The sequence below is a fragment of the Callithrix jacchus genome, chromosome 12, assembly GCF_049354715.1.
Source record: "Callithrix jacchus isolate 240 chromosome 12, calJac240_pri, whole genome shotgun sequence".
Classification (NCBI taxonomy): Eukaryota; Metazoa; Chordata; class Mammalia; order Primates; family Cebidae; genus Callithrix; species Callithrix jacchus.
The window spans coordinates 81,423,535-81,446,547 of NC_133513.1; the positions used below are offsets into that span (position 1 = coordinate 81,423,535).

The 23,013-nt window shown below is 38.7% G+C and overlaps 1 protein-coding gene across 1 annotated transcript in view; it reads right to left on the reverse strand.

The window, feature by feature from the left end:
- Positions 1–23,013, reverse strand: part of ANKRD22 (ankyrin repeat domain 22) — a 32,973-nt gene that overhangs the window by 4,098 nt on the left and 5,862 nt on the right. The window contains exons 2-4 of the mRNA XM_002756375.6: positions 9,230–9,421; positions 5,387–5,494; positions 2,641–2,718 (exon numbers count right to left, since the gene is read on the reverse strand). Of these exons, the coding sequence (XP_002756421.1) occupies positions 2,641–2,718; positions 5,387–5,494; positions 9,230–9,421 (378 nt within the window). The remainder of the gene's footprint in view (positions 1–2,640; positions 2,719–5,386; positions 5,495–9,229; positions 9,422–23,013) is intronic.

Consider the following 23,013-nt stretch of genomic DNA (forward strand, 5'->3'; position numbering starts at 1 on the left):
AATAATATCTTTCACTAACAAAACTAACAGAGTTAGCTCTGGATTGTATTCCCTAGAAACACCTCTAAAATGATAGATGATCATGTTGCAATTACTTATTTTTATTAAGTGATAGCATGACAAATGGAAGCCTTGGTTCTGATTTTTTCATGTGAAATAGAGTCTAATTACCCAAAAAGCACAAAACACTGTCTTACGTAGAAAGCAGATTTTAATATTCAAATAGTTTTTGAAAAATGTTTGGTATTAGAAGTGGGTGTCTGTGTGTGTACATGCATGTGTCTCAAACTCCTGAGTTCAAGTGTTCCTCCCATCTCAGCCTCCTATGTAGCTGGGACTATAGGTGAATGCCACTGCACCTAGATAGCAATATTCCTATCTAGAGAGAGAAATACACATAAATAGCTGGGAAAAGATCCTAAAGAAATTTTGGTCACAGGAACAAATTTTAAATCTATTGAATTTAAATGAAAAGACTAAGAAAATTTAAATTATTGAATTTAAAAGAAAAAATAAAAGAAAAACCTTCAACATACTTTTAACTTAATCTTTAATAACCTCTTGCTTAATGTATTTCAAAGCTATCTAAAGGAATGGCAACGCACAGTAGCTGTCAATATAAATTTATCCAAAAGTTCTATTTGAAATAAAAGGAAAATATTATTGTCTTGTGTGTGTGCACAACACACACCACACAAAACTACCTGCATTTAAACATAATACTAGCATAGGCAAAACTGAAATGATGTAAATAATTCATAGAAACAGGAACAGGGACACGTTCTCTGTAATAAAACAATGGTAGTACACACAAGTTTGCACACACAGAAACTACATTAGGCATCGCAAATAGGATGTTTAGTGTTTTGGAAGCAAATTTCCCCTTGCCTACTTTTTCAATTAAGAACTGAGAATCCAAAATTTTATTCAATCACCGTAAGCAAAACATCATACAAATAAACTTCTGTCTTCCTGTGATCATTTAGAAAGGAAGTTGAGTGCAAGAGCAGAGGTGAAAGCGAAAACAAGACCTTACACTCACAAACAGGAAGAAGTGAGCGGATGCTGCTACTGTTGCTATCACTGCTTTTACCATCACTGGGATTTTTCTTGACCTTTGTCTTATCTCTTTGGTTTACACATGGGGCTTCTCACCAGTGGGTTGGGATTTTGGCTGCAGCAGCAGCTGTTGCCATTCAGTGAGCACTTACTACATTCCAAGCATGTGCTAGGTGCTTTACATGAACCAGCCCAATAAAATTAGTATTATGCATATCCCCATTTTATAGATGAGGACACGAAGAGTCAAATAAGTTTACAACTTGCTCAAACTCATAAAAGTAAAAAGTGGCAAGTCTAGACTTACTCGTGGGCATTCTGGCTCCAGCTCCTTAACATTACTATGGCTGGTATTTTGTTATTAGAGCCTTCGTTTTCCTTAATGTCTCACCAACATTAAAGCCAATTCATTCTGCACATGTACCCCAGAACTTAAAGTGTAATAATAGAAAAGAGCTCATATAATAAAATAGATGCCTAAGATAAAAATAAATAAATAAAAACACATGGAGAAGGACCGCTTGAACTGATGATAATCACAGTTAGAAAAGATCGATGATTGGCATCTAAATATGAAATTTTACTCAGATATAAGGCAAATGCATACCAAGGCTTATTCACATTCATAATCTATTCATCAATTGGGTCTGGTATAATTTTAGCTGAAATAAATAGTTCAAAATTAGATAAATAACAAGATTCATTTCCATCCCATCTGTAACATGAATCCTGGCAGCAGCTAGCTATACAACAAGAACTGGTTTTGGTCATTTTTAAATTGGACCAAAACTTCCAGGCAGCCAGGACCCAAAGGTCAGGTGGCTTTGTTGGTCTGGCCAAGACACGAAGATTCCTTCTAGTTGCAATGGTCTCCATTCCTCCAGGCTAAGTAATGGTGCCCAGACTACACACTGAGGAAAGGCTTCCAGGAGATTCAAGGGAGGTGGTCACACCTGGTCATGTCAACATTCTCAACCTCCACTAGGCCACAGAGCACTGATTCTTGGTTGGGAAGTTTTTAAGCCCAGTTCCTACAATCATGCAAATGATTCATAAAGGATCCCGGAACAGTTAGAGGAACTTCCCGGAGGAGTAAGCACTTACCCATTCCCTAGACCTTTCGGGGACCAGACTTCTAAAGTGAAATCTTTGAGTGTCAAGAAGAGCTAAGCCAAAACTAAAATTCCTCACCGAATCTGTCTAATGTTGTGTTTTTTTTTTCTCGGGAAGCCTGCTTGACACTACACATCCACCAACGTTCTGAAAGCATGCAGTCGAAGCATGGTACTTCTTTCGTTTTATACATGCATCATTTTTTATGTTCCTCAAAAAGCATACGAATTAAAGATTATCTGCATAAACTGTAAAAATACTTATAATCAACAGAGATATTATTCTCATGAATTTAGCAGAATATAAATAACCTCAAGATAGCCTGTCAGTGAAAAAAAAAGGAGAAAAATAAAACTAAATGTAAAATTGTCAAGGAAAATAAAGCAAGCAACTGTACAGATGACAAATACACTACCTACAAATACCATTTGGAATACTTTTTCAAAATGTCTAAAAGTATAAACTTACACAGTCTGTAGCATTAACTTCAACGCCAGCATTGAGCAGCATTCGTACAAGAGCCTCATTCTGCTTTGTCTTTGATACCTATTACAAATCGTAATTATAAGAAAGGTTTATTTTCAAATAGTTTCTCCAGTTTATGCCTGAGACTATTTAATCAATAGGCTTCATTTTAATCCCAACACTCCTATGCATGTATGCATCTTTCCTAAAATTTCCCCCAGCTTCTCACCCTTCCAATATCAACTAATTAAAGCCAGGTTCTCAGACTGTGGTCCCAAAGTAGCAGCATCAGTACCTGAGAACTGTTAGAAATGTACTTCCCAGGTCCCACCCCAAACCTACCTAATTCCACTGAGAATGGGGCCCATTACCTGTCTTTGAGCTTCCTGGCTCAAAGCTCTGTAATTACTTCCCACTGCTCTGAGGACAAAAGCAAACTCTTCAGCATGGCCTACAAAGCCCCTTGCGTTTGGGCTCCAGGTATGGCCCTGGCCCCTCTCTCACTCTGCACCTCCTGGCTCACTCTGTTCTACTTACTTTGGCCTTTATTAGTCTTTCCTTCCCACCAGGGTCCCTCTTGCCAGAGAATCATTGAGCAGGAAGTTCCTTCTGCCTAGAATCCTCCTCCCTCCCTTCTTTACCTGGCATATTCATCTTTCATTCATCAGCCCAAGTCCCTCTTTCTCCAAGAAGCTTTCCCTGACCCACCTGACCAGGTGAAATCCTTCTTTCTTAGATATCCTAACACTGGTCACCTTTCTGTATCACCTGCTTCGTGGTAATTTTACATGTGTTTGTGCCATTTGATTAATGACTCTCCTCACCACCTCCTAACTCATGGAATCAAGAACAATGCCTATTTTGTTCATCATTGTGTCCCTAACACCTGGCATAGCATCTGGCACATAGTAGGTCCATAATAAATATGTGTTAAAGAATTGAACAAATGAATGAAATTAACTAGGGTTCCTCAGAAATTCACTTTTCCTTCCTAATCTCCTGAGATTCTGACCACAAGCCTGTTGGAGTCTTCCTCAACTTCCAGCCTCCTGAAGAAGCAAAGCAGTCCCTGCTCAGCGGGGTATAGTCCTGGAGTTCGACCCTGTCATCACCTGGGAAGCTCCATCCAGTTCTCTCTCCTTACTCTTCCCTCTTGTGTCACCTTCTAAACTGCCTTTCTCTGCCTATCTTTCTCTGAAATAACGCAATGCTTTCTTGTCTCCTCCCCCATCTTTTCCTCTCATGTCACTTATTTTTTTATGCATCGCAAATTTACAACTTTAGGCCCCATTAATAAATTGCATGTACATGCAATTAGAACCAAGCTATTCATTATGATTAGTATTTTTGCCCAGGCCTCCAACCTCTAAACATTGAACCACCTTAGAAAGCAGAGTTGTGTGTCAGTAAATTCTGAATAAGCCTTCTAATTACAGTTGTGATTTTTATCTTTAGACTTTCTAAAAAGGTTTGCAAATAAATGACAGATTCTCCCTGTCCCCAACTATATATATATTTAAATGCTAAGTGCTAAATACACAATGAATATTTAAAGAACTCTTTGAGGATATTAGCAGATTATGTTTTTACTAGTAATTTAAAGTTCTTTTCTCTCTCCTATAAATCCAGATAATCAAAATCAATACTATCATGTTTAATTATAGTTCCTCAAATTCTGTAGCATTTAAATACCAAATGAAATAATAACATTTTTGACTGGCAGACTTGTTCTGGGGTTTATGTTATCAGGTGTAACCAATATTCACAGTTTATCAGCTACAACAAGGAGGGAGTTTGGTCATCTAACTAGAGTAAATCGTGCATCTCTTAAGTCATGTCTCGGAGGTGGAACTGAGCACAAAGGAAACTGGATGGATAAAAGTGAGTAAGTCAGTGGGCACCTGTTATCCTACTGGAAAAACAAAAACCAGCTCAAGCTTCATCTTCTACTCCTCATATGGCTGTATCCCTATACCTTTCTTTATTTAAGAAAATTGCTGTCAGCCAAGAATCATCCAAGCATGAAGAAATTCATCAAGGTGAAATTAGGCTTAAATTATCAACAGGTTATCTTCTGTGTGTGTCAGCTTCTGGATGCAACCTCTTAGGATCTGTTTTTTAACACACCACCAGAGTAGTACTTAAAAATCAGAGAGCCAGAAGGATAAATCCCAAAACACAAACTTCTCTTACGAAAAAAAAGGAGAAAAAAAAAGAAGGAATTTCTTTTAATGTTCAGATATTTTTTCTCTCTCTTCAGAAGAGTCTTAGTTAAGGTTAAATTATTTTTCTTTTTTAAAAAAATTTATTTATTTTACTTAGACGCATACTATATCTGGCATTTCTCCCCATGTTGTCCCTCCCAACCCTCCCCTCCCTCCCCACCCCCCGCTGTCTCTTCCCTACCCCCCGCAACTGTCCCCTGTGTGTGATGCTCCTCTCCCTGAGTCCACATGTTCTCGTTGTTCAACACCCACCTATGAGTGAGAAAATATGATGTTTGGCTTTCTGTTCTTTTATAAATCAACATTGCACAGATTATGTTAACATTGGTTAACTATTTTTCCTACCTTTCTTCTACTTCAATTCTAGCATTGCATGTGTGTTGAAACATGTCAATTACATAATACAAACCAAAGGCTTATTTTGTTATTATTTCTTTTTAACATGTCACTGGCCTGGAAAGAGTCAGTGAGTCACACCATCCATCTCCACATTTGCCCTTTGCTCTAACAAGTGTTGTACTCACCATGAGGAAATACCCAATGAGCAGAACAGGCATTAAGAGGATAATAAGTAGATAATCAATGAAGGTAAATTTTTTCTTCACAGCATAATGCAAGCAGGTTCTCTTTTTCTACAAGTTAAGAAAAGGATTCGTTACTAAGAAAGCATTTCAACTCAATTTACATTTTCAGGTGACCATCTTAAAAAGTTTAGTTGTGCTTTTTATTTTTCCAGTAGCCATGGAATCTTTTCCTGCGGGGTTCGTCTGATTAATGAACGCAGGTTTCCAGTGAGCAGAACAAGGAGCACCGTCCAGTGTAAAGGAAAAGTTAGGGAGGGGGTACTGGAAGACAGCAAAGGTGAAATGTACACAGTACAGGTCATCAGAAGACAGATTCTCACGCCCATTTAGTTTCTGGAAAAAAAAATACACTGAGATATAAACTTAGGACTGAATTTAGTATGGAAAGTGATAGTTATCCCTTAATCATCTATCATGTACGACGATCTATTTTGTGATTTGTTCATAGGAAAACTCTTAACCACATGGCTATTTTCATGTTCCTTCATGCACATAGTCTAGAAAAATGCAAATAACTCAATTTTATTCTTCAAATATGTGACTATTGTCAGGTAATAGATGTAAGTTTCTAAGGGTTGTGTGAGATGTGAACTCTTGGGGCCTCATAATCAAAGGTGGACAGAAGCATGCACAAATAAATATAATGCAAAACAGACTGTCGTAATTGGAATACCAACGAAATCAATAAGAGCAGAGGGAGCCCAAGGAAAAGAAGGGAGGTTACTTTCCACTTATGTGAGGCACTGTACCTAAATAAGAATACTTTTTATTTTTCTAATATCAAAGAATTTATAGTTTCTGTAAAAAATTTTAGAAACTAAACAAGAATATAATGATAGAATTTAAAATTGCCCATTACTAAATGGACCAGAGTTAACTGTTGACATTTTGTTATATCCTCTTTCAGTCTTTTTATATGCATAAGTGTGGAATTTTAAAATGTGGGATTATATTGCATATGCAATATCATATCTTCCTTTTTTCTCTTTAAAAATGCATATTTAGAATATGTACATTTTCCATGTTATTCAGTATTTTCAAACATATGATTGTAATGGCTGCATGGCTTAGTGTTGAGTAGAACTACTCTAATTTATTTGGCCAATCTCTGACTTTTCAACAATTCAAAGTTTTGTAGGGTTTTGTTTTTGTTTTTCTGTGAGGCAGTATCTTGCTCTGTCACCTAGTTTGGAGTGCAGTGGCACAATCCTAGCTCACTGCAGCCTCAATTTCCTGGGCTCAAGCAATCCTTCAACCTCAGCCTCCAAAGTAGCTAGGACTACAAGCATGTGCCACCACACTCGGATAATTTTTTATTTGTTATCATTTTGTGTAGAGATGGGGGCGGATCTCGCTATGTCACCTAGTCTGGTCTTGATCTCCTGGTCTCAAACTGTCCTTCTACCTTGGCCTCCCAAAGTATCGGGATTCCAGGCATGAGCCGCTGCACATGGCCCATTTCAAGTTTTTAACTTTTCATTTTTATAAATAATATTGCCTGAACCTGCTCATTCGTAAAGCTTTGTCAACATTTCAAAATTTGTGCTTTGCATACATTTCTAAAAATAGAATTCTTGGCATAAACCGTATTAACGCTTTTCATATTTCGCTACCAAATTGTGTTCTAATAAGACAATAATACTTTCTGATCAGCATTTGTGTTCTTTTTTAATCTTGGTCAGTTAACAGACGAAAACAAGGATCTTTATGTTTTAATTTAATTTGCTTTCCGTAGAATCCATGTTTTCTATAGGCTTGTTCTTCTGAACTGCCAGCAGAGCTTTTTGTTTCTTTAAGGCCTTTGTTTGCTTAGTATGTCTGGAAAAATAATTTATAAACAGATTTAAGAAATGAGAAATCACCAGTTCAAATTATTAACTTTGGAGATTAATATTTGGAGAAAAAAATATTAAATATTAATGCATTAGAAACACTTTAAAAGTGGAAAATGCAAACCAAAAACTTCTGATAAAATCTATTAACCTAATGTATCCACTAACGTCTATTTCATGGTTCATATGATACCAGAAAATCCCAGCAGGCTGGCTGAGGCCCTCCTCATCTGCAAAGCAGAGAAAAAGTATCTCCTCAGCCTTGCCCATGGGCTGTCTAACATCTCCTCCCTCAGTTTCCTAATGAGCCCATCTCTTAAAAGAGCACAGGAACCCACAGACATCAGGCTTCTGTCTTCTGGCACTGTCACTCACCACAACTCCACATACCTGGTTTCTCAGCAGTGATCTACAGAGATCCTATTATACTCTACAATGTTGCATATCTCTTCGATTCAGCACGGGCATGACTTGCTTTTTTTTTTGAGACAGAGTTTCGCTCTTGTTACCCAGGCTGGAGTGCAATGGCGCGATCCCGGCTCACCGCAAGCTCCGCCTCCTGGGTTCAGGCAATTCTCCTGCCTCAGCCTCCTGAGTAGCTGGGATTACAGGCACGCACCACCGTGCCCAGCTAATTTTTTGTATTTTTTAGTAGAGACGGGGTTTCACCATGTTGCCCAGGATGGTCTCGATCTCTTGACCTCGTGATCCACCCTCCTCGGCCTCCCAAAGTGCTGGGATTACAGACTTGAGCCACCGCGCCCGGCCATGACTTGCTTTTAATCCCAGCAAAACGAAAAGTAGTAATCATAGAGTCCAGAAGTCATCAGTTTTCTGATAATACATTGTTACTGGCCGGGCGCGGTGGCTCACGCCTGTAATCCCAGCACTTTGGGAAGCCGAGGCGGGTGGATCACTAGGTCAAGAGATCGAGACCATCCCGGTCAACATGGTGAAACCCCGTCTCTACTAAAAATACAAAAAATTAGCTGGGCACGGTGGCGCGTGCCTGTAATCCCAGCTACTCAGGAGGCTGAGTCAGGAGAATTGCCTGAACCCAGCAGGCGGAGATTGCGGTGAGCCGAGATAGCGCCATTGCACTCCAGCCTGGGTAACAAGAGTGAAACTCCGTCTCAAAAAAAAAAAAAAAAAAAAACGTTACTACGAATGAGCTGGTGTTCAAATGACTTTGAAGGGGCAATGGGGGAATTCCAGTAGTTTCTCAGTTTGAATGCATATGAGTGGGTACAGGACAGTCATAATGATTGCTAAAAGTAACTTTGAATATTTATTCAGTGTAATTTGAACATTGCCTTCACTACGATGCAAATGCTAGATGTTCAGAAAGGGCTCCACAAGGATTTTCACAGCAATACACACATATTCTTCTCTTCCTTGGTCCTGAAGACTCCAAAGTAGCTAATATTGCATCTTTAAATATGTTCTTCACACCTTTCTATGTGATTTCAAGAAAACTCTGGTTCATGAGCTTATTTGGCCTGTAGTATTCTTTCATTCTACAAGCACACTATAGGATCTTCTGGAGATCAGGACAGATCTAATAAAACAGCATTTCTTTTCCAAGAAATTCTTGCCATTGCTTCTGTAATGTGATGAGGAAGAGGGGAGAGGGAGAAAGAGGTGAATGAGAGAGGAAGAAAGAAAAAAAGAAGTTCTATCGAGCCAAATGAATGAACCATTCTCTTCCTCCTCAGAAGTACAAAGACATAACTAATCACAAATTACGACTGCTGGTTGAACCATGTTTTATTTTGCTGTTTAGCCTAATAAAATGTCCTTGGTATGTGTCAGTCTCTCTAAAGTAAGGCTAAGATAATTGTTGGTATTAGGAACTACAAGCAATTTTAAAAATGACATGCACCACTTCTAGATTCAAGGAGAAAGGCATTACCATGAACAATTACACTCTCCACTCGTGTCATGACCTCACCTGGTTTTTGAGGTTGACATTAGCATTTCTTCTTAAAAGGAAGGAAACAATTCTCACGTGGCCTCGCCTGCAAGCACAGATCAGGGGAGTGTCTCCGTTAAAACCATCTTGAATGTTGGCATAGCTGTTGTCTTCTTTCACCCACCGCCACACTTGTCCAAAATCATTCTGATAGGCTGCTTGGCAGATGGGCTGAGTCGGGAAAAACAAAAGCAAGTTTTGAAATACTGGCATAATTAAACCACAAAAAGGAAAAAAACATCATAACCCAATACATTAAAATGTAAATGTTTTAAAATTGTAATATATTGCTTTGTAGATGAGAGTTTTTGGTGTCAGTTATGCCTAGCTTTAAGTCTAGAATAAGAATTAGCCAATGAGAAATCTCCTACATTTTCCTAAATTTGCTTGGCACACACTTATGTCCATCAAATAGACAATTGGGTGAATAAATAAATAAAATACTACAAATTCAACTTAGTATGGAAACTGTGTATAGTGCTCACAGGCAGATGGGGCTGTCAGAAAAGCAGATATTTTCTTTACTAAAGATAAAATAGAAAGCAGGTATATGGGGGAAAGTTGAGGGCAGCACTAGTGATGAAATAAGACCTACATAACACCTTGTGTTAAACAAGCTCAACATAGCAGAAAAGACGGGTTTTTAGGCAAATAATATCCAAACAACAAATTATATGATTAACTGCAATTGATTAGATGCTGTTTATAAAAAGCATTATACAGAGCTACATAAGGTACCATGGGAGTTTAATAGCAAGACTTCAGGTAGCCTCGTCCTGTCCTCTTTTCCTCCTCTGCTCCAGTGCTCCTCGACTTCTGTTCTTCAAAGTTTGGTTGAACCAAACCGTGTTTGGTACATTCCATCTGGGCATCTGCCCTGAATACTCCCTCCTCATAGAACACACCCCCTGCCCTTCACCTGAATAACACCTAGCTCACCCTCATGTCATAATTTAATTTTCACTTCATCCAAGAAGTCTTTTCTGACTCCGAACATTCAGTATCTCTCCCTGACAGCAACTGACATAAATGTCACTCTTTCCTTAATTATGTACAATCAGCATTTTGGTCTAGCATCAATGAGAAGAGGTTTGAGGCGGTGCTGAGAAGGAAGGCACTGAAGATGAGGTTGTAAACTCCAGGCAGCTAAAGGATATATCCATTCAATTCACTGCTATTTCCCAGCATTCAACACAGCACTTGGCACATGGGAGGGAAACGCCAAATATTTTTAGACTAATTTTCATTAGATAATGTTTTCTAAACAGCATTTAGAATAATACCTAGAATATGGATGGTGCTGAATGTATGAAAGTTATCATTATTGCTACTGTCATTCTTTAATAATCAAGTCAAACTCCTGCTTGTGTGCCAGTCACAGGTGCCCGAGAATAGAGTATGAAATATGCTATCTTATCCATGCAAAATGTATCTGTCAAGCGGGAAACAGGACAGAGACACACATGCACAGAGTAAACAACGGAAAAAGTGTTTTAGGTAGGAGTAGGTACATAAGCACCTGTGGAAACTGGACAGATCAAAGGGAAAGTCAAGTGGGTATATTTGCTAACAAACTGTGGTTCTAACATAGCCAAATGTCACAATAAGTGACCTCTAATATACTTTTAAACCTAAAGGCCTACTCATGAAAGAAACATCCTAACAGAAAATAAACTGAGCAGCAATTAAAGGCAAACTTCTGTACATTAAAAATGAAATAAACATGATACATGGGCTTTAAGTTTCGCTAGAAATGCACAACTACACAAATCACCTATTCTGTTATCCTGAAGTCTTCCCTTTGTTAAGCCTTCCATCAGTTGGGAACTTCAGTGTCTCAGTGTACTGTGTGGCTGATGTAGAAAGGGCTGGAGCAGTTGAAACACTTATCTTGTGTCAGAAAAACAGGATGTAATCATGGCTCTGTTACTATCTCCCCTGGTGACTGTGGACAATTCACTCCCCTACTCTATCTCCGTGCCCTCAGTCATTAAATGAAGGAGAGAAGCAGAAGTTCCTTTGGGTTTTCACATTCTATTACTTCTGGGCCTCTAGTCTCAACCAACAAATCTTCCACATGCTGGAGTCCGGGGTTATGTCAACACAATAGTGCCTTAAAACCTTCAGTGACTTGCCATTGTCCTAGCAGCAATGCCCAGTCATTTGGATTTCAAAAATAAGTAAAACAAAACTAAATGCAACAAGACAATGTAAAGTCAACAACTCTTAATTTTGCCAATTAAATGTATTAAAAACAATACTATTATTTCATAAAAGATATTTTAATAAATACAAAGATAAATGAAGACTATTTTAATAAAATATATAAGGATATAATCACCAGGGGGTGGGGGAAGCAGTTCTTTATCTTGGATAGATTTAGTTAGCTTTATTAAAAAATTTATTTTGTTGTCCTTTTTAAAGATTTTACTATAAACCAGTGAAAAGTTAATAATAGAGTGATTAGTAGTGACCACTACTCATCAAGCATTTGAAAATTGGTGGTCTACCATGAAGCGCTTGAAAACAAGTGGCATTAGATCTTTTTTTCTTTTCTAAAATATTTAAATTACAACATTAAAAAAACTAGAATATTTCCTATAATAATATGGCTTTCCAGCTTCTCTTTAAAAATAAAAAGTTTTGGCCAGGTGTAGTGGCTCACACCTGTAATTCTGCACTTTGCAAGGCTGAGGGGGGGTGGATCACCTGAAGTCAGGAGTTCGAGATCAGCCTGGCCAACATGGCAAAACCCTGTCCCTAATAAATAAATAAATAAATAAATAAATAAATAAATAAATAAAATTAACCAAGTGTGGTGGCCAGTGCCTATAATCCCAGCTGCTCAGGAGGCTGAGGCGGGAGAATTGCTTGAACCTGGGGGTGGGGGCGGAGGTTGCAGTAAGCCAAGATTGTACCACTTCACCTCAGCCTGGGTGAAAGAGCGAAACTGTCTCAAATGTTTTAAAAAGGGGAAAGTTTTGATAACACTGGGCCTATATTCCTGTTGAATACCAAATAACTGGTGCTTAGTGGCAGTGACCCCAATTCTGCACAGACTCCACTACTCCCCATCACATTACACTGGCTCGTTTCATACCTCTATGTTACCTGCCTGGTAGCATAGACCTGCCTTTGCCTCCAGAAGCTCTCTGCTTGGGCTTCTCAAAATCTACACTGAGAGTTAACCAAAAAGAGGAAGAGGAAAAGATGGGGAGTGGTTTTGCAAGTCACTCCGTGCTTTTGAGGACGTTCTCAACACCGTTTGAGCAATATTACTTAAAATACTAACCCTAAGAAGTCTTTCTTAGGCTTCTTAGATCCAAGACACAGAGTTACCAGGAAGCTAAGTGTCTTCCTTCCTGGTTGAGATGTACAAGTACAGTCATCCTTCACTTCACAACAGGGATATGTTCTGAGAAATGTGTTGTTAGGTGATTTTGTCACTGTGTGAACATCACAGAGTGTACTTACACAAATCTAGTTGCAGAGCCTATTACTAATATGGCATAGCCTGTGGCTCCTAGGCTAAAAACCTATACAGCACGTTACTGTACAGAATACTGTAGGCAGTTGTAATATAATTGTAAGTATTTATGCATCTAAACACAGGTGAACATATAAAATTATGCTGTAAAAATATAGTGTAAAAGGTAAAATGGCACACCTGTATAGGGCAGCTCCATTATAATCTCATAGGACCACTGCTGTATATGCTGTTCATCGCTAACTGTGACATCATGTGGTGCATGACTGTAATTTAATGTCACACTAACAGCTGAGAAAACTCTATGCTGTTATAAACTTTCGATTTCCACTAGGGGGCAGCTCAGTGTAAGAAAAGCACTGACATCAGACAGAACGGAAGTCCAGTAGAAAGGGCTGGTTGACAAGCCAGGAAGGAAAAAGAGAAGGGGCTGTCTGTCCATTTGGGTTGCTGGAAAAGCTATCATAAATCCCTTTTGACCCCTGAAGCTTTTGGAATTTGGGGGCACAGTGGGTGTAGAAGAAACACACCTGGGAAATTATTATAATAACTATCCCCTAAGAGTCTCAGAAGCCTTCTGTCCATCCTCACTGCTAAAGTGCTACTTCAGATCATCATTCTCACCAAGACTATTGCACACAATTCTTTTAATCTTGAGTTTCCCATATACCTTTTTTCCAATTTCATCTCCTACCACTCTCTTATCCACACCCTCAACCTAAATAAAGGTATGTGGGTTTTTTTGTTTATTTGTTTGTTTGTTTGTTTGTTTGTTTGTTTTTTGAGACAGCGTCTCACTTTGTTGCCCAGGCTGGAGTGCAGTGGAGCAGTCTCCGGTCACTGCAACCTTTGTCTCCAAGGTTTATGTGATTCTCCTGCCTCAGCCTCCTGAGTAGCTGGGATTACAGGCACGAGCCACCATGCCTGGCTAAATTTTTGTATTTTCAGTAGAGACAGGTTTCACCATGTTGGTCAGGCTAATCTCGAACTCCTTAACATCATGAACCACCCGCCTTGGCCTCTCAAAGTGCTGGGATTACAGGCATGAGCCACCATGCCTGGTGAGGTATGTGTGTTATTAACAGCCATCCCCTCAGCTAGACTGTAAGCTATAAAAGGGCACTGTAATTACAGGAGGCTGCATTGTGTCTGTACTGATTCATCACTATATCCCCAGTATCTAACATAGTGACTGACACAGGATAGGCCTTCAGTATGTATTTAGTGATTAAGAGAAGGAACAAATTATAAGATGAGCAAACAGTTATTGAGTAGCTCAATTATTCTACTTTAATCCTCACAACAACCCTATAAAGTCATATTAATATACTGATTTTGCACAGATAAAACTAAGGGAAATTATCTTCGTTGGACAAAGTCACATAGTTCACAAATGGCAGGGCCAAAGTCAAATCAAGGGGAATGACTGCAGAATGCATACATTCCATCACCAATTACTTCAGTCTTGAAAATAAGCCTTCAGAATGGCTTCTGCTACAAGATTTTGCATTTGAGATTTGCAACCAAAATTAAGCTACAGTCTATACTCTTGAGATATTGATCTGTCCACTTGTGACATTGGCTTGCTGGTGCTTGGTTATACATCCAGCCTCCTTCTCCAACCTGACCTAGAATTAGCAATACCACCAAGAGATAAGAAGTGTCATCAGAGAGCCTGCAGGAGAAACCAGAAAAAGATAAGACCCAAAGGCAAAGGAGGGAAAGTTTCAAGAAGGGAGACGAAAGATCATGGGATTTGACCATTAGCAGCCATGCAGAGGCCAATTTTCATACAGTGATGGGGCTGAAGGAAGAATACAATACAGAGACCTGAGTACATTGCCTATGAAGAATTAGCAGATGCAATTGGAGAGGAATGTGGTCAGTTTGGCAGTGAACAAGCTGTTAGTGAAAGCTAGAGACTTTGAAGAGGCAGTAGCAGTGTCCAGCCAACGTTCTACACGTTTGTAGGCGAAGTGGTTACAAATCCAGGCTCTGGAAGCAAACTCTCTGTGTTCCAATCTCATCTCTTCAACTTAGCAGCTGTGTTATGTGGACAACCTACCTAAACTCTTTGTGCTAAGCTTCTTTCTGCTTTTGATAATCATGCCTTCTTTACTAAGTTTCAGAAGCAATTAAATGTAACTCTGTAGATGAAGCACTTCGCTCAGATCTCAGTCACAACAAACCCTCAATTAATGTTAGCTACTCTTATAATTATTAAAGCATAAGGAGCCAAGGAAGACGGACAGGAGCAGTTATGAGAGGGCAAATAATCGCTCAAAGAGAGTGAAGAGATGGTAGGATAGAGAGCATTAAAATTGAAGCATTAGTCTCCTACACAGAAGGAAAATTTTGGCTCTGGGCCAAAGCAAGGGAGAAAAGAGAGCTATATGGGTGGAAAGAACTTTAGACTGACTGAAATATTTGCCGGAAAGTCGGAGGTTTCATTCTTGTTCATTATACTACTATATATTTGTCATAAATAGATATAGCTGGATAACTGATATGCTTTGGCTGTGTCTCCACCCAAATCTCATCTTGAATTGTAGCTCCCTTAATTCCCACGTTGTTCAAGGGACCCAATGGGAGGCAATTGAATCATGGGGGTGCGTCTTTCCTGTGCTGTTCTCATGATAGTGAATAAGTCTCACCAGATTTGATAGTTTCATGAAGGGGAATTCCCCTGTACCAGCTCTGTCTTGCCAGCTTTCATGATTGACTTTGCTCATTTGCTTTTTGCCATGATTACAAGGCCTCCTCAGCCATGTGGAACTGTGAGTCAATTAAACTTCTTCCTTTATAAATCACCCAGTCTTGGGTATATCTTTATTAGCAGCATGAGAACAGACTAACACAATAATTAAATAGCATTGTCATTTAAACAGATGAATGGATTAACGACAGGAGATGTGACTGAGGTAAGCGTACATGAGGCTTTTGAGCGTGGTGGGGAAGATTTTGGATAGTCATAATTTACCTACATGAAATGAATAAAAATATAAAATGGCTTTGAAAACCAGGTTGTAGAAACACAGTAAGAAGGTGCCGTTGACTGAGCCTATAGTGCAAGTTTGTGATTTTCTTCAGCAAACCTAGGTGAGGGAAGAGTGTAGAAAGTAAAGAGGCCAAGAGTAAGGATTAGCAAACATGTCTGTCAGGCAAAGGAAATGAAAGGAGAGTGGCTCACCATGAAATTCAGACTGAATGGGCATCATATGTCAGCCAGGTAAAGACAAATGAACTTGCTTAAAGAGAGAGACAAGCAAATAGAAACACAGAGAAGGATCAGAGCAGGGTTTATACATCTGGTCTATTAGAAAAGTAACCGGTTAAGAAGTTATAATGAGAGATATTATAGATAAATTCTGTCTGGGGATGAGAAGTCAAGGGTGGGCTTGTTGAGTGTCTCATTTGGAGTAGAAACACAGGTCAAGAAGGGAGAATGAGGCTTATGGATGTTGAGGTCACTGAGGATGACCCCTGGGGACAGAAAGAAAGGGGTACTTGTGCTCCAGGGAGGTGGAAGTGGGCCCTGGAATACAGTGGACAGAAGTGAGAATATAGAGAAAGGGCCCTAAGCAAAGATTTCAAGTTAGAAATTGAGCCATGGTCAAAAATGACAATGGTGACCCAGAAAGAGACTGAATCAGCAACCACAATGAAAGAGGGTGTCATAATGCCCAGAAAAAGCCAGGTTTCAGTGAAGGCACAGAGGAAAACAGGCAAGTAGGTGAGGAAAAGATTGAAAGGAAGCAGTATTTACCCACAGGGTGCATGAGTTCCCATGGGCTAACCTGTGAACAACACTCCCTAGAGCTGTGCTCTGGACCACCTGAGAAGCTAAGGCACAGGATTAATAGGTCCCACTTACTAACTTTTCTCTTCAATCTCATCTATCAATCTCCCCTTTGCTCATAATTTTATGGTGATTTCTGGGGCATTCCAGGTTAATTCCTGTCTTCTGGCCTTTGCACTTGCATGTGACCTATATGGCTGGCTTTCTGCTAGGCCAGGTAAAGTATCAGCCCATGTATCACCTCCTCAGAGAGGCATTCCCTGACCACTCAGTCTCCCAGCCCAGGCACTCTCTCTCTCTCTCACATCATCTTGTTTTATTTTCTTAAGTTGCATTAATTGGTATTGAAATTGGATGTGCTGTGCCCAATTTCCTTGAGAGTGAGGTATCTATGACTTTTGCCTGATTTTTAAAGTGCCCCTTAGTGGGCCAACTGTGTGTAAACCCTGCTGTTCGGCAAGCTCTCCCAACTCTGATAAGGTTAATCTCTTCAATTCTATGTTTGGGCTACCTGCTTGCCACCCTTACACCTTTTAAATTGTGCTATCCATTCTTCAAGGCCCATCTCATGGTTCATCTCCAAGAAATCTCTTTCATATTTCCTACCTACAGCAGGAAATATACAGAACCTCAAGCAGCTCATTGGCCTTAAATGAGCTGGTGGGTTAAATGTAATCTTAACTAGACTGCAACCTTCTGGAAGTTAGGCTTCCATGAGGTCAGGCACCCAGAACATGGATAAAAGTCATTTGTTGGTTGACACACTGATTCATCCAACTTGGCTGGAAAGTGAGGCTGGGGAAGGAGTTGATGCTTAGAAGGTAATAGATCATATAAGAAGCAGGACAATATTTCACCTCAGTGGTTCTCAACCTTGGCTAAGTAATATTAGGGCATTTAAAAAATATGGTCCAGGCCCCACTATTGACCAATTAAGTAAGTATCTGTAGGAACAGGAGGGGAACATTAGCGCTATTTAAATTTCCCTGATGATTCTGATGCACAGTGAGGGTTGAGAATCTCTGCAAAGGTAAAAAAAACAAGCCCCCAAAATGGAAGTAAAAATTTAATGGAACATTGCAGCTTTTAAATTCATATTAGCTAAGGAGCATTCAAAACTCTGAAATCACAGAATATTAGGAATTTTTGTGTGTGTCCTTTAGCCTTCCCACACTTCTATCTTTAAAAGTAGCCAAGAATTTGGTGATAAAGTTTCTTTCTGTCCACTTTCCATCTTACTCGTCCAGGCACTAAAATTTAAGAAGTGTCCATGGGTAGAATATGATGCACCCAGTATGTTGATGATTAACTGTATGTATTACTTAATAATGTTTTGCACTGCTCTAAGTATAGCAGATCTCACAGCTGGAAAAATACTTGGTATTATTTAATAATGTAGAAATATCTGAACAACTTGCACCATTATGAATGTCTTTAAAAGCAAAGCTTCCCCCAAATTACCCCCACTTTTTAGTGTTGTTTTCTCTAAAGTATAATGGAGCTTCTGCAATACCCAGTCTAAGGAAAGACTATGTAGAATTTTGCCTGTGGCTCAGAGGAATTGGTTTACTGTTTATTAGCCATGTCCGTGCTGCAAGCTCCCCTCACTTAAAATGTTCCATAAAAATTTCTGACATGGATTTGTAGGTTTTGGAGCAAAATGATTCCAGTAAAAAGCCTTGTGATTCATGAAATGTCTTCTCAGAAAAGGAAGGAAAATATTTTTCTTTCTTTTCAAGTTAAGAAAGCTTGGGGAATGATAATAAATGCCTATTGGGTTTAATTTGATTTCTACAATTAATCCCAAGTCTTTATTTCTGATGACTCATTCTTCATGTACTGTATTTCATAAATTCCTTAGTAAATTTCTTCCTTCAGCCAAATAAAAATGGCACAATAATTTTTTAAAGGGTGTTTTAGGCCTGCTCAGTCTTTATGTAATATGAAGGAAGGTCCCAGCACCGGTGGAAACATGTAAAGTAGTCATAGTTCCTCATGAACAGTAGCAGAAGGGGAAAAGAAGCAGGGAACATATTTATCTATGTTTCCTATTCTTTCTCCAGAAAGGTCTGCTTGAGAACATGATGTTATGTTCCTTGCCAGGAAGCTAAAGAAACCCCATTGCCACACTTCTGACTCCAGAACATCGGAAACTCTGACGTCATGAGGACCAGGGAAAAGCAGAAGAGTCTCCACCTCCAGTGATGAGGAGAAAGGGTGGAGGAAGAATGGTTTCTGGCTGCTAGAAAATGGCAAATCGTAATCCCTGATACCCTCCTACTACCTTAGACCACCACGAGGGAGACAGAGAAGAGAAAAATGTGCTCATAACTGGGTAACATCCAGTTCTACAAAAGAAAGGAGTAACAGAAAATAAAGAAAGAAAGAAAAAGAAAAAAAAAGAGAAAGAAAGAAAGAAAGAAAGAAAAGAAAGAGAGAGAGAGAGAGGGAGGGAGGGAGGAGGGAGGGAGGAGGGAGGGAGGGAAAGAAAACCTTCTTTGTAGTCTTCTTCCATTTCATTGGTGTAACTACTCCCACCTGGCTAGTTTAAAGCTACCAAGGAGAGAGCACTGACCTCAGAGTCAGGCAAAATTGACTTTCACAAACCAGTTCAAGCTGACTCTGGCCAGCTCCAGTCAGCTCCAACACACCAGCAATAGGAACTGGCATACATTTCCGCTAAAGTAAATTATAATGGAGACTGGGCTTTAAGAAATTATGAGCCAGACAAATTCATTTAAACTTAATAAGTAATCCTAACCTTGCTCAATTTGCAAACGTAAGCAAAACTTAACTTAGGCTATTTCTTGTAAATCCCTATATTAAAGAAAAATGAAACAAGGTTAACTAATAAGAAGCCTAACTTACATAGAGAGTTTTCAGCAGAAATGACCAAATAAAGCAACTGTATAACTACAACCAATCAAATATTTTCTTTGTGTAACTTTCTTTTTCACCCTGTACAGGCCTTCTTTTTGCATCCCCTCCAAGAAGCCCCCAAACCACAGCTGTCCAATTTATGAATTGGTATTTGCTCAAATAAACTCTTTTGAGGTTTACTGTGCCTCAGTTTACCTTTTGACATCCCAAGACTTTTCTGCACTGTCTTACTCTCAACCTAGAAAACAGTTTGGTTGGGGAAGTGCCCAGGACTTGAACTCTCAGAAGCCAATGTCTCTAAATATTCAATGGGTCCAAATAGGTATTTTAGCACTGAGTCTCTAAATGTAAGTCTCCTTTGGGAAAAAATAAAAAATAACAGTTAAAAGTTTAACAGTAATAATAACTACTATATACTGAACTGTTTTTATATGTCATCTGTAATGCTAAGCACCTTAGCAGCACCTTATTTAACTGTTACAGCAATCTTAGAACAGAAATAATATTATCCCTCTTTACAGATGAGGAAACAGGCTCAGAGCTCTTTTTAGCTGGTAAGTAGCGTAACTAGAATTTATACTCTGGTCTATCTAACTCCACAACCAGTGTTTTAAACCATTAAGCCTCTCTCCACTCCTATGAAACTCGTGCACTAATTTATAATAAACTCTACCCACAAAAGCTCCAGGAGTGCCTAGAGTCCTTGGTTATTTTCTTGAATTATTTCAACATACTTTGAGTTCTCAATACTTGCCAAGAACTGTGCTAGGATCTAGGAATACAGAGATGATTAAAACCCAGTAGACACTCAGAGTAGCATTCATCACATTCTGTGTCACATTCATTACATGACAATCCTTCCCCAGCATCTGCAGAGTTAACAAAATTACAAAAATCCCCTTAAATTCATTAAAGAATTTGGGTTAGATGACTAGCATGTAAGTAAACCTATAAAAACAACTACAAATGTTTCACATACTTGGAAAAATAATGATAGGAAACAAAGTCACAAAATCATTCATAAATAGTGCTAAAATCCCCTTTCAAGTCCTCATCACAGCTAATCTTAAGCACGTAAGGAGAAAACATTGCCTTTGCAGAAATGCTCGCTTGATTCTGAAGATTAATGTGGTCCGCTGGTGCATCAAGGCAATGAGCATATTTTTCACTCTTCAAATATCTTACCTTAGTGGCACCAGGTAGCTGAAAAAGGGTGTGAACATTAGGGTTCCAGGATTAGTTGTATTATTTCAGTGTAACAAGTAACATTTTGGTTATTACTATAAAGTCTAATTAAAATAAATTTGACCATTAAAGGCAGGAAAGTTAAGTTGTGGCAAATTAGAAATCAACTAACATGAAGAATTTCCCACAAGGAGGATGGATTGAGAGAATAATTTGTGTCTGGTCTTATGACCACAGTAAACTCTTTGGAGAAAACCAGTGTTTTATTCTCACATTCATATAACTCTCACAAAACCTACTATATTATTTTCTACAAGTAGACGCATGTTCATTAAACCAACATTTAGGGCAAGTAAGCTATCATTATACCTTCCTCTTCAGCATCCTGCAAACTAGGAATCATGAAAATCGTAACACCTAGGACTCTCAAAATAAATAAACTTTCATCTAACAAAACTCAACATTTAAAAAAATTATAATACCTCAGTAAAGCAAAGTAAGAGAATACATAGAGAATGACAAAAGGCCACTCTTAGATCTCCTGAGGGTGAGATTCAAGCAGAGATCCACGATCTGTCTTAAATGAAGGAGTGAGCCAGGTAACTTTCAGGGGGAAGAAACTTCCAGACAAAGGAAACCCAACTGTCAAGTGCCTTGAGACAAGAGCTTGATTTGATGTGTTCTGGGAAGAAGGAAGGTCAGTATGGCTGCATGAGCAAGGGGAGTGGCAGGAAATTTGAGAGGCAAATGGGACCGTGGAACATTGGGCTTCATAGGCCATGGTTAGGACTTTGAATTTTATATTTGATGGGAAACATTAGCAGAGTTTTTACACAATCTAACTTAAGTTTAGAAACTTAGTTTTAAGACTTCCCCGTTAATTAGCATTCGAACCATTTTGTTGTATTAAATAGTACTTCATGGGTTCCCAAATAGTAAACACCTCCCATTCTCATCTCTTTTTTGGTTTTCCAAAAAAGGTATTTTAATCTTAATAATTTTAAGATTAGGGGAGCTATGTATTAAGAGCTGTTTATATAACATAAGTAAACATTACAGACTTTTAATTAAAATAATTATTACTTAGAATCTAAGGAATTTTTATGGCTAAAACTAAGAGATCTCTTTTATGTCTTCTTTTTTTTTTTTGTCTTTCTCTTTATTTTTTAAATCATTTTCATCTTTCAAGAGATGCTCATTTGAAGGGGAAATTTTCACAGAGTATGAAAATTTGTCCTAAGAACAGAGTTTCCCAACACAGCTGAGAGACAGAGAGAGAGAGAGAGAGAGAGTCTTTTATGCCTTCTTATCTCATCTCATATAATCTAGATTTCCTTTTAAACAATACAAGTGGGATTTCCTTTGTTGATTTAAAAAAAACCCACAATTTATCTAGCTGAAAATTATTTGTTATTTCAATATATATATGCAAACATATATGAAAGAAAAGCTTATATTGTAGAAGGCATATGTAAATAAAATGACTTATTTTTCTCCTTAGAAAACAAGTTTATTGGGGGTTTTTTTGCTCTCCCACTTTCTCCTTGATATTAGTGGGGATGAGCTTTGAACCTGTCCTTCTGAACCCAACAGCTGGCTTCTTAACAACTATACATTCCTGCTGTTGGCTCTTAGACAAGCAGAACTTCTGGGGAACATGCTGTTTTGTCCCGTCCTGTCCTCTCACAAAACTTGAGAAACTCATTTTTTTCCTCATCACTTTTGGTACTGATCATCTCACTTCATATACAAAAGTTGAAACTCCCTAAGTTTTCATTTTTGAATAACGAAGGATGTGTTTCCCTCCACCCCAAAAAACCCTCCCGTTTGACTAAATGCTTATATTTATTGATTGTTATGAGCTCCAAGTTTCCCAAGGGAAGTTGTCCTCTAATAGTGCCTTCCATCTCTGGCAAAACCATACCTTCTTATAATGACCTGGTATCCTTTGCTATCTCTACATTCTTTCCCTACCTAAACTTATCCCTTCTTTTGGCTTTAAATACCATGTATATGCAGACCACTTCTAAATTATTATCTCTCACTAGAGCCTCTCCTTAAATACATTTCCTGTATTCATCTTCCATCCCCACCTAGAAGTCTCACAGGTACCACTAATGTACCATGTCCAAGTAGAACCCTGAGACGCGTCCTTCCTTCTGCCCCTTTCGGAGTGTTATCATCTCATCAGCAGTGCCATCCACTGACTGGCCTAAGGCAGAATCCGGAGTATCAACTTTAATTTCTTATATTCCTTCACTGCCAACTTACAAGCCAGGAAATCTTTCAGTTAAAAATTTATCTAAAATTCATGCATTAGTATGATCATTATCACTCCATAAACTACTGTAGCAGCTTCCTTCCAGCATCCAGCTTCTCCTCTGGCACCTCTCTACTTTATTTTCCCATGCT